This window comes from Hemitrygon akajei, chromosome 15 (assembly GCF_048418815.1).
Source record: "Hemitrygon akajei chromosome 15, sHemAka1.3, whole genome shotgun sequence".
NCBI classification, from domain to species: domain Eukaryota; kingdom Metazoa; phylum Chordata; class Chondrichthyes; order Myliobatiformes; family Dasyatidae; genus Hemitrygon; species Hemitrygon akajei.
Genome location: NC_133138.1, coordinates 30,610,064 through 30,623,213, shown reverse-complemented (window position 1 = coordinate 30,623,213; position 13,150 = coordinate 30,610,064). Strand labels below are relative to the sequence as shown.

Here is a 13,150-nt window from a genome sequence, read left to right as displayed (position 1 = left end):
AGCAAGTACAGACCCAGAACGACCCAGAGTCATCAAACATACATCATATGATAATCCTTTCATTCCCGGAATTGTCCTTGTGATCATCCTGTGAACCCTCTCCAATGCCATCACACCATTTCTTAGAAAAGGAGCCCAAAACGGTTCACAATACTCAAGGTGAGGCCTCACCAGTGCCTTATAAAGACTCAGCTTCACATCCCTGCTCTTGCATTCAAGACCTTTTGAAATGAATGCCAACATTGCATTTGTCTTCCTCACCACAGACCCAATTTGCAAGTTAACCTTCAGGGTGTTCTGCACAAGGACTCCCAAGACTCTTGTGCATTTTAGTGCTTTGGATATTCTCCCTGGTTAGAAAATAGTCTGTACATTATTTTTTTCCACTAAAGTACATGACCAACATTGTGTTTAATTAGCCATTTCCTTGCTCATTCACCTAATCTGTCTTTCTGCAGCCTTCCTGTCTCCTCAACACTACCTGTTCCTCCACCAATCATCGTATCAACTGCAAACTTGGCAACAAAGCCATCTATTCTATCATCTAAATCATTGATATACAGCATAAAAAGAAGCGATCCCAACACCAACCACTGAGGAACACCACTAGCTACTTGCAGCAAACCAGAAAAGGATCCTTTTATTCTCTCTCACTGCATCCTACTAATCAGCCAATGCTCTAACAATGCTAATAACTTTCCTGTAATACCATGACTCTTAACATGGTAAGAAGCCTCATGCTTGACACCTTGTCAAAGGCCTTCTTAAAATCCAAGTATACAACATCCACTGCATCCCCTTTATCTATCTTTCTTGTAACCTCCTCAAATAATTCCAACAGGTATGTCAGGCAAGATTTTCCCTTAAAGAAACCATGCTGACTTTGTCCTATCTTGTCCTGTGTCACCTAACCATAACTTCATCCCTAACAATGGACTCCAACATCTTCCCAACCACTGAGGTAAGGCTACCTGGCCTATAACTTCCTTTTTACTACTTCCCTCTTTTCTTAAGGAGTGGAGTAACATTTGCAATTCTCCAATCCTCTGGCACCATGCCAGAGTCCAATGATTCTTGAAAGATCATTATTAATGACTCCATAATCTTTAATGGTACCTCTTTCAGAGCCCTAGGTTGCAGGTCATCTGGTTCGGGTGACATAGGCACCTTTCTGCTTTTTGAACACCTTCTCACTTGTAATAGCAACTGCAGTCACTTCTCTTCCCTCACACCCTTCAATATCTGGCACACTGGTAATGTCTCCCACAGTGAAGACTGATGCAAAATACTCATTTAGTTCATCTGCCATCTCCGTGGCCCCTGTTATTATCTCTCCGGCCTCATTTTCTAGCAGTTATATATCCACTCTCATCTCTTTAATTTTTATATACTTGAGAAAAGCTTTTATGATTCAACTTGATATTGTTTGCTGGCTTGCATTTTACATTAGCTTTGACTCCCCTTGTCAGCCGCAGTTGAACTATTTTGCCATTTGAGTATCTCTTCATTTTTGGAATACATCTATCCTGTACCTTCCTCATTTTTCCCAGAAACTCACGCCATTGCTGCTCTGCTATCATCCCTGCCAGCATCTCCTTCCAAGTTACTTTGGCCAGCTCCTCTCTCATACCACTGTAATTTCCTTTATTCCACTGAAATTCTGCTGTGGCAGACTTTACTTCCTGTCTGTCAAATTTAAAGTTGAACTCAATCATATTGTGATCACTCACTCCTATGGGTTACTTTACCTTAAGCTCCCTAATTGTCTCCGGTTCATTATATAACAACCAATCTAGTATAGCTGATCCTCTAGCAGGCTCAATGACATACCGATCTAAAAAGCCATCTCATAGTCATTCAACAAATTCACTCTCTTAGGATCCATTACCAACCTAATTTTCCCAATCTACCTGCATGTTAAAATCTCCCAGGACTATCATAACATTGCCTTTCTGGTGTGCCTTTTCTATTTCCCTTTGTAATCTGTAGTCCACAATCCAGCTACTGTTTGGAGGCCTGTATTGGAGGGATAAGAAGGTAGGCAGAGGGGTTGTCGTGGCTTTGCTGGTAAAGAATGGTGTCAAATCATTAGAAACGTGTGACATAGGATCAGAAGGTGTTGAATCCTTGCGCGTTGAGTTAAGAAACTGCAATGGTAAAAGGACCCTGATGGCCTACCTTCCTATCCCTCTGATACAATGTGTAACCTTGGACATTCAGCTCCCAACCACAATCATCCTTCAGCCACGATTCAGCGATGGCTACAACATCATACTTGACAATCTGTAATAATGCAACAAAATCATCCACCTCACTTCTTATACTCCATGCATTGAAATATAATGCTTTGAGTACTGTATTTGCTTCCCTTTGTATCCCTGGAGTCTCATGCCTTCTTTGCATTAATTTAATGTTTTGCAGTTACAAAACATAACAACTGAACTGCAGACTATTTACAAGAAATGTAGCAAAGGAAAGGACTATGGAAGAAATGTAATTCAGTTATAATTATCTTCAGTCATTGACACCAATCTTAAACAGAAACATGGAAACAAAAACGAACTGAAGCTGTACTTGCTAACAGGATGAAATAAAATCAGTAACCAGCAGCCAATATTCTGATATATGAAGTACTCAGAATCATAAGTGAGTTTTCCCCTGTTATCTCAAGGGCTGTTGCTCTGTCCCAACTCAATAAGAGTTGGAAATCAGAGAGAGCACACAGGAAAGCTTTTAAGCCTTCTGTGCAATGATGCCTCCTCCTCATATTGAACAGTTTTGCTGTGACCTCTGCTGCCCGCCAACACTTTGACCATGTGCCAGCTAGCCTCCCTGCCCTCCTCCAGCTTTTAATTCAGGCTTCTTCCCCGTTCCAGCTCAGTCCTGAAAAAGGGTCCGGGCTCGAAACGTCAACGGATTATTCTTTATCAGAGATGCTGCTTGACTTGTTGAGTTCCTGAAGTATGTAGTGTGTGATGCTTTGGATTTCCAGCATCTGAAGTGTTTATGATTTACTACTCCACTGCAAAGTCTCTTCGAGGATGCCCACCCTGAAGAAGTTCAAATCTTCTTTTTGGGAGTTCAGGGAAACCCTTTCTCACTGCTCCAGTTTGTGATTTCTGTTGTGCTCCAACTCTTCAGCCATGTGCCAGCTAGACTTTTTCTCCTCCCCCCATCTTCTTATTCTGTCATCTTCCTCCTTCATTCTCAGTCCTGAAAAAGGTCCTTGGCCCGAAGCATCGACTGTTCACTATTTTCCGTTGATGCTGCCTGGCCTGCTGAGTTCCTCCAGCAGTTCATGTGTGTTGGGCCAGTTTTACTGTGTCTGGTTTGGCCTTGAGCCTTTTTCAGCCTGAGGGTACTTTAGTTGGTCGATAGCTCATGCGGACTTTGTCAACAGACAATAAACAATCATGTACAGACCATTTTGAAGTCATTGGCACTGAAGTCGTGCGCCAATCTCAAATGTGTAGTTCAGTTAGTGAGGCTGTTAAGGCAAGTCTTTTCCTTTCCTGTTAACACATAGACTGTTTTTGATTTGTTCATTGCATTGAGTTCCTGGTGCTCTGCTTTAGCCAGCTCCCGACTCAGCCAAGCATTAAAGTAGCAAATCTGCAAATCATTGGAGTCTCACGTGGTTGTTCTCACTTCACTCATAACAATGCTGAACTGATCACTGTACGCAACCTATGGACTCGCTTTCGAGGACTACAGCTCATGTTCTCAGTATTATTTATTTAGACGCCATGGTAGCATAGCAGGTAGTATGGCACTGTTACGGCTTGGTGCATTCTGGATTTCGGAGTTCATTTCCAGTACCGTTGGTATAGAGTCTGGACATTCCACTGCGAACTGCATGGGTTTTCTCTGGGTGCTCTGGTTTCCCCCACAATCCAACGACATACCAGTTAGTATGTTTATTCATCATTTAAATTGTCCTGCGATTAGGCCAGGGTTAAATAAATGAGTTGCTGTTTGGCACGGCTTGTTGGGCCAGAAGGACTTGTTCTGTGCTGTATCTCTAAATAAATAAAATGTAAAAAGTACTTATTTATTCATCATCATCGTTATTATTTTTTCTCAAGCTGGTTAAACCTGATGTACATGCAAAGCCAAGCAGACTCGTTTCTCAATTGCTAGGAACTTTCAGACTACTCTGGTGGCATTTAGTAATGTGCCTATCTGGAGATTTACATAAATATTGTTGTGTAGGCCTAATTATTTAATGTTATTGTGCAGTGACATTGGGATGATACCAGCTGTAGATATTACCACTAGGACAATGTATTCCTTGTGTTTGTTCAATTGTCTTTAAATTTCCTCTTTCAATTCGGCGTATTTTGGTGTTTTTCACTAATTGATTTCTGTATGTTGTGTGTGTTTGAAATGGCTATATCCATTAAGTAAGTAGTTCTTGCTTGTTTATCCTGTAATATATATGAATGGTTATTATGGATTGTCCTATCTGTAATAATGGATCAGTCATAATATAATTTGTAGAGTCTAACTCCAAAGCTGGATCAGGCTTGCAGACCACAGTAAGGAATGATGTCTTTTATCAGTTTTTATTTTAAAGCGAGATTTTTGGTGAATGATGTTTTCCACTTGATTGTGCCTGTGTAAGTAATCAGAATTGAGTTAAACTGCTGCAGGATCCTGTATGTTGGATTGTCTCTGGTTTCTCTTTGCATTTTCTGCATTTATCATATTGAATTTGTTGGTTTTTTATTATGTATTTTTGATAATATTCTGCATTAACCACTTGGTCCTCTATTTCCACAAGGAACCCCTTTGTTTCTGAGAAGAAGTCTCCAAATCTGAGCCAGATGTTCAACACTTCCTGATGACATCTAGTTTGTTCAGATTGTGGGGATGGCGTTCATGGAGAGCAATGCTCTTCCATTGGTTAACAGTTTCTTCTGTAGTGATAACTTATTCATTTTTCTCAATTGAGCTTCCATTTAAGTTTAGTGGTTTGTACTTCTCTCAGAATCATATCTGCTTGTGTGGAGTGCTGAAACTTGTTTGCGTTGATGAAAATATTTCATTGGAAGTTTTATCTAACTTCTGTATAGTTTTTTATATCTGTTATTCCTCTTCCTCCTTCTGTCCTAAGTAGTGTTAATCAGAGCATGTTCGAGTGTACATAGTGTTTTCTAAAATCTGTCATTTCATTTCTTATTTTTATACGTAAATTTTCCAGATCGGTTTTGGACCAGGACATTATATTAAAAGAATATGTTAATATATGTATAGCGGATGTGTGTTTATTGCCTTTGTTATATTTTTACTATTGCGATTTATTCGGCAGATTTTCTTATACCTTGAAGTAAATTTTGTTGAAAGTTTTCCCTTTATGGCTTATGATTTATTTTCTTAGCTTCTTGATATCCCAGATACAAAAATGTTTCATATTCATCCATCGGTTGTATTGTATTGTATTCTGCTGCTCTGTTTTATACTCTACTAACTCAATTGCAGCTTTCTTTATGTTTAATGTTCTGCACTGATCTAGTCCAAAGTTCATTTATTTATTGAGATACTGTGTAGAATAGGCACCTCTGGCTCTTCTAGCTGTGGCGCCCAGCAATCTCCCGATTTAATTCAAGCCTAATCATGGGACAATTTACGCTGACCAATTAACTCAGCAGCTGGTACGTCATAATGTTACTGGCTTAAATTATTTCTGAGTATGCCTGGTTTCAATAATCATCCAAAAACAAAGTCACTAAGATTCATCATCACATTGTGAACTTTTTATGTGCAAATTGGCTGTTGTGTATCCCATTTTATAGCAATTAATGGTGTTCTTGTCTGTGTAGGTGCTTTGAAATGTTCCCAAGTATTCAAGGCTCTGAAGAATTGTGTGCTTGTGTTTTTAGAACTGGCTGTCTTCACCATGTTTATATCCCTAATTCCTCTAATCCCTAGGAAAATCAACACTACAAAATTTTTCCTATTCTTATTCCAAAAATTCGGAAAACTGTGATGATCCTGCTGATCTTCATTTTTGCCTTACAGTTGCCTGACTCTACTGACACTCTCTGTCAGTAGAGTGACAGAGTGATAGAGGCCCTTTGACTAGTCTTGTCCTCTTTATGCTTGTCATAGAGCCATTAGAATGATACAGAACAAGGAGGCCCTTTGACCAGACTGGTCCCCTCCATCCTCCCTGCTGGTACCAGTTGTCTGCTTTCAGCCATCAGCCTCTGATGCACCATCAATAACTCACTCTGAGACGTAAGAAGCGAGATATCGGCTTTTATTGACTGGAAGAATGAACAACACTACATCCTGGGGAATGAGTCCGGGCTCAGGCCTCAATCGCCTTTATACAGGGGTCTGTGGGAGGAGCCACAGGAGCAGTCCAGACAGGTATATGTAGTTCACCACAGCCTCCAAGCTCCTCCCCTCCATATATCTCTCCAAAAGCCTCTTGAATGTTTCAATTGTACACACTTCAACCACTTCCTTAAGGACAAGGGATCCCAAATTTTAAATGCATGGACACCCCTTCCCTACCATGAACTGAGCCATCAGTGGACCGCAGGTTGGGAACCCCATGCCCTAGCAGCTCATTCCAGGTATTCACTATCCTCTATGTACAGAAGCAAGGATGTGATGCTGAGGCTTTATAAGGCACTGGTGAGGCCTCACCTTAACTATTGTGAACAGTTTTGGGCCCCTCATCTTAGAAACGATGTGCTGGCATTGGAGAAGGTCCAGAGGAGGCTCACAGGAATGATTCCGGGAATGAAAGGGTTATCATATGAGAAACATTTGATGGCTCTGGGTCTTTACTCGCTGGAATTCAGAAGGATGAGGGAGGATCTCATTGAAATCTTTCGAATGTTGAAAGGCCTAGACAGAGTAGATGTGGTAAAGATGTTTCTCATGGTGGGAGAGTCTAGGAGAAGAGGGCACAGCCTCAGGATAGAAGGGTGCCCTTTGAAAACAGAGATTCAGAGGAATTTATTTAGCCAAGTGGTGGTGAATTTGTGGAATTTGTTGCCACATGCAGCTGTGGAGGCCAGGTCATTGGGCGTATTTAAGGCAGAAATTGATTGGCTCTTGATTGGACATGGCAACAAAGGTTACGGGGAGAAGGCCGGGAACTGGGATTGAGGAGGAGATAGAAAAAAGAATCAGTCATGATTGAATGGTGGAGCAGACTCGATGGGCTAGATGGCCTAATTCTACTCTGATGACTTATGGTCTTATGGTATAAGCTACCTTTTAGGTCTCCATTAAATCTTTCCCCTCTTTGAATCTGTGCAAATTTTGGAGTCTCCATCTGTGGGGTAAAGACTGTGACCGTTCACCTTATTCATACTCCTCAGGATCTTATAAACATTCATACAGAGCTTGTGGCATGTTGAACTGGTGGGGTGATTAGTTTTTATGTAATGCAGATCACGGGGGCTTTGCTATTGCTCGCTTGGTGGGTGGTGGGCACTGATGCTTTTTTGCTGAAATAAATGTGGAAGGAGGGGGAGGAGTGAAGTTTTGCTGCTGCGTCACATGGGAGGGTAGAGTAGGGGGCTTTGGGGTTCTAGCGTTTTTACTGTCATTCGTTCTTTGGGGTAATCTTCTGGTTCCATGGATGTCTGCAAAGACTGATAATTTCAGGTTGTATATTGTATATATTTTCTGAAATTAAATGGAACAATTGAACTATAAGGCCACCCCTAACTATAACATAATATCCCTGCTCCTAAACTCGATGCCCTGACTGCCGAAAGACTGCATTCTAAGTGACTTCTTCACCATCCTATCCTGTGTAACAAAAACTATATCTGTAAAGGATAGTAGTAAAAGATGGAGCTGGTCTCTCTAAAATTTTTTGTTTAGAAATGAATGTAATATAGATAATATTTCTAACCAGTCTGGCCATATTGGCAATATTGGTACATGAATCCATTTGTATTGATTGCATCAACCACATTCCTACCCATGCTTTCATCTCGGCTCTTCCTCTATTTAATCTTTCCTCCTATTCCTTCCAACTTTGATTGCCATCATACTTTGGTCCTTGAGAAATAAACCATCTGCTGAATGAGCTCGGCATATTGAGCAGCATCTGTAGAGGGAAAGGAATTGGTGACATCTTGGGCCAAAACCCTGCATCCAGACCATATTTTGGTCCTTGATCTTTTGCCTTGGTTTCTCAAATTAAGGCAAACTAATGTGGTTGTTTGTCAAAGAGAGCTCAGTTTTGCTTTGACCCATAAATATTTCTCTTAGAGTTACAATTTGCTTCAGCTAGCAGTCCTATTAAACTAAAAAGTGAAAGCCTGGCAGCTCAGGATATACCTTGTTTGAATTCCATTTTAATAGATGAATCTTTTTGTTTCAGATGCCTGGATTTGCTTCTTACTGATGGACCCATTTTACTGTCTATCCAATGAGAGAAAACAAATTCAGCTAAGGTGCTATGGCATCACAAAGTGAAGAAGGGTGTGATATTGGAGACTGGCTGTCTACTATCCATTTGGAAAGATACAGAGAGAATTTTGTCCTGAATGGAGTTTACACATCCAAGGACTTTGTACATTTTAACAATGAAATGCTTATTCAGATCGGCATCACAGCTACTGGACATCGGAAACGGATCTTAAAACTTGCACAGCAAAGTAACCTGACGTTATCATGTGATGATCTTCCGAGTTCAGTCCTGGGCCATTGCGCTGGTGAGAAAGAGAAAACTGTGGAGAGATCAAGCACTGTTGATGATTGGAAAGATAACACCAGTGGGAATGAAGTTTTTGAACCAGGAGAACCAGTTTTTAAACCCATTCCCAGGCCACGGACATTACTGAATAAGCAGTCTTCAGGCCCCAAACCTCCAACAGATATTGGATCAGCATCAACACCAAGTCCAAATCATGAGAAGCAGGAAGGGTTTTCTCCTGGTGAACTTTCTATGGAAAGGCCTGAATTGACTGAGAAGGAACAGGGACCAAACGAAGAAAACAAAGTCACGTCTCCAGCTTGGGAAAGGGCTGTAAAGGAAGAGGAGATGGTGCCTCCCGTGCCACCGCGCATCAATCGGGGACAGCCTCCTGCCAATTTTGCCCCACATGGTCCAACAAACAGAGCTGAACACGATCTACCGGGATCAAAGTTTGTCGATTCCATCTCCAAGTCTGTGGAAGACTTGCATGATATCTGCTCTCTCTCCAGAGTTTCCTCGCACTCCCTTCCCCAGATGCCGTTGTTTGACACAGCATTTACAGGGAAAATGGTCTCCAACGAGCTCTACACCACAGTGGAGACTTTGCCTGAGAGGAATCGAAGCCAGTCCTTCTCAATGTCAGGCATAAAATCTTTGGGAAGGAGACCTGTCCCACAGCCCCCACCCACCGCGAGCCAAGCTGATGCATCATCACTTTCATTAAAAGAAAGGTAAGCCTGCCCATTGAATATTACTTTCGTTCTGTGTATAATGAATCAAAATATGATAGGAAGATATATGTTAAAACAACAGGAACGCTTTGAAAGGTGTTTCTAAGTTTAGTAAAGTCATAGAGTGGTAATGCACAAAACAGGCCTTTGCTCGTTCACATCCAGGTTGACCTTTTCACCAATTATAAAAATCCCACATGCTGCCATCATTTGGAACATAAGCTTCTGTGCCTTGCATAGAAGTGAGTGAGTTTCTGTTCAATTGCATCTTAAGTGTAGCGATTGTACAGATTCTGGTACCTCCTTGGGCAGTGCATTTCAGATATTAACAAGTCTCTGTGTAAAAAATAGTTTCCTTTGAAACTCCTTCCTCTTACCTTAAACCTCCACTCAGTGGCCACTTTATTGGGTACACCTGTGCACCTGCTCGTTAATGCAAATATCTAATCAGCCAGTCATGTGGCAGCAACTCAATGCGTAAAAGAATGCGGACATGGTCAAAAGGTTCAGAACAAACATCAGACTGAGGGAAGAAATGAGACCTCAGTGACTTTGACCATGGAATGATTGTTGGTGCCAGATGGGGTGGTTTGAGTATCTCAGAAAATGCTGATCTCCTGGGATTTTCTTGCACATATGTCTTTGGAATTTAAAGAGATTGCGTGATAAACAAAACAACATATAGTGAGTGGTAGTGCTGTGGGTGAAAACGTCTTGCTGACGAGAGAGGTCGGAAGAGAATGAGCCGGACTGGCAACTGTAACTTAATTAACCATGCTTAACATCAGTGGTGCACAGAAGAGCATCTCTGATGCGCAACATATCAAACCTTGAAGTGGATGAGCTACAGCAGCAAAAGACCATGAATGTACATATTATGACCACTTTATTAGGTACAGGAGGTACTTAATAAAGTGACTACTGAGTGTAGGTCCCCTTATTTTGAGCACACTTACCATGTGAAAAGTTTCTGGCTGTTGTGTCTGACAATAACCAGGAAACCTGTGTGGGAGAGTTTTAATGTGGAAAAGCTGTTGCCCTGGGGCAGTTCAATTCTTTCGACCCCAGAAGTCCGAGTCCAGTGGTACGAGCAAGCATTACAAACTAGTGTTTTCCTTGGTTGTAGCGGATAACCATGATACTGTTTGTGGCTTGTCCTGCCCTTCGCTCTCCATGGAGCATTACAGTAACGCCTACCTGACCATTGGATCTCATTGTGGATCTCATCAGCTAGGTCTGCTGAGGCTAACTTTGCATGCTGGGACAGGCATGTCCCTATCTCACAGGGGTCACCAGCAACCCTCACCTGGTTAAGCCTGCCTGGAGAAGCGGTGCACCAGGGGATGTGGCCGCTGTTGCATGCAAACAGCTACTTGGAGCCACAGGTGAGAGCTGAATGTCCGGTGGGGACCAAAGGTGAAAGCTGCCTCAGAATGGACATGACCAGCCCCTTCACCAGAGGTGCTATCCCTCTCGGGAAACTTATGCTTTGTAACTCCAGAAATTATTTAAAAGAAAAACACTGGAGCCAGGAATGAACGTGTCTACTTTGATTTACTTTAGTGAGCTGAGCATTATGACATAGTAGCATAATAATGTATGCCAATCATTTACTTTTACCTATAACCCATAATGAATGATTTAAACAAAGGATGCTTAATCAAACAATATACTTATAATATTCCTCAAATATTACTGACATATCCGACACCATATATGCCCCACACCGATCTATTCCTTTTATAATTATATATCCCTGAATGAGGCCACTCCTCAGCCATCCTACATTTCATGGAAAACCTAACGAGCCTATCTTATCTCTCTCCATAACTCAAGTCCAGGCAACATCTTGGTGAGTCTCCACTACACTCTGTGTAACACAATTATGTCCCCACAGTTTTGCAACTAGATGTGTACTTAATTCTCTAAGTGCTGCCCGACCTGTACTTCGTAAATCTAGACCAATTCATCCCAAAGCTCATATTCAATACCTCAATCTATAAAGGTATGCATGCTACAGAACTGTACAAAAGTCTAGCACATAAATAACTGGGGTGCCCTTTTCACAGTACTGTATTAGTTTTATGTATGCACTGTACTGCAGTCGTATAAAACAAATTTCATGACATATGTGAGTGATTCTGATATGGTTCTCTATTGTGCACTGAGAGTGGGAAGGGGGCAGAGAGTGGGGAAACGTGGCTGGGAAAAGGGGAAAGGTGAGGAGAGGGAGTGGGAAGCACCAGAGAGACATTCTGTAATGATCAATAAACCAATTGTTTGGCGTCAGATTACCTTGCCTGGTGTCTGAGGGCTGGGTGTGCCTGCACCATTACCATTCCCTAGCACCCCTCCTCTGCCACTTGTCCCACACCCTTTGCACTGTGTTCTACCCTCGCCATTCCCAACATCCTTTGCTCCCACCAGATTTACAAGCTAGAGTTCTACTCCACATTGATAAAGACAGTACTGTACAAAAGTCTTAGGCACGCTGGCTATATATATATATATATATGTATGTGTCCAAGACTTTTGCACTGTACTCCATATGCTTTTTTCACCACACTATCTATCTGTGTTGCCACTTTCAGGGATCTTTCTTGTTGAACCCCCAGGTCTCTCCATCAATGTCGCTCAGCACCCTACCATTTACTGTGTACGTCCTACTCCTATTTGACATTCCATAATGAATTATCTCACATTTGGCAAGGATAATCATGATCTGAGGAACAATTCCATGAAGCTGTCTCACCCATAAAGTGCGTGGTTCAGCTGAATGTCAGATCACTCTGGACAGTCTCATTGGAGTCCCCTGTCTGGGAATCAGAGTTACTGCAAATAACAAAAAAGCTTAAAATAAAGAGAAATGTTTGCAATCTGAAATGTGAACTTATTATTTCGAATCAATGCTCAAATGTAAGGGTATTGTCCTGGAATGAGTTGTGAATTCTTTCAGCAATTTTCCTTAAAAGTAAAAAATCCTGAAATCCTAACATAAGAGACAGTTTAACTCATCCTGCAGTGATGAGCTATCCGTAGAGCAATGAGTCAAAATTCAAAGTACATTTGTTATCAAAATATGTGTATGATGTACAACCTTGAAATTCGTCTTGTTGCAGGCACTATAACAACAAAAAAACCCAATACAGTAGAATTAAAATGACCGTCAAGCACCCAATGTGTGAAAAAAGAACAAGTCATGCAAATAATAAGCAGTAAACAAATGAGACTCACAACTAAAGTTCATGAAAGTGAGTCCACAGCCACAAAACCAGTTCAGTATTGCAGCCAGTCCAGGTTGCAGTCTCAGTTCAACGCATAGATGAGTAAACCTTGTGGAGCAGCGAGCTGAACACTGGCCATCCCTTGCCTCTAGCCCCATCACCTGGATCTTTTCAATTTGGTTCTGTGCTTTAATTGGCCAAACATCAGCTTGTTCCTCACTCTCAGGCCCAGGCCCTGCCAGCTCAATTCAACCTGCTCCAGCTCTGGCCAGATGCTGATTCATTTTTCGCACTTGGGCTTAAATTCCGCTGCCTCAATTTGACCCGTACCCAACCTTTTCAATCTGACCTGGAACGTATATCAGCCAAACATTGAATCATTCCTCATTCTCGGGCATGGGTCCTGCCACTTCAATTTGGCCCATACTAACCACACCACTCTATTGCACATTTGAGACTCCAGTTAACCAAACCCCCACAGCACCACAAAAATAAAAGGTTGTACAAGAGGTTCAAGAGCA

At 41.7% G+C, this 13,150-nt stretch overlaps 1 protein-coding gene across 2 annotated transcripts in view; it reads left to right on the top strand.

Annotated features, from left to right (window-relative positions):
• The window catches only part of arap3 (ArfGAP with RhoGAP domain, ankyrin repeat and PH domain 3), a 271,085-nt gene that overhangs the window by 130,965 nt on the left and 126,970 nt on the right, over positions 1 to 13,150 (top strand). For both annotated transcript variants that reach the window (XM_073067377.1, XM_073067376.1), the window contains exon 2: positions 8,357 to 9,405. In XM_073067377.1, coding sequence (XP_072923478.1) covers positions 8,435 to 9,405 — 971 coding nt within the window. In that variant the 5' untranslated portion in view covers positions 8,357 to 8,434. The remainder of the gene's footprint in view (positions 1 to 8,356; positions 9,406 to 13,150) is intronic.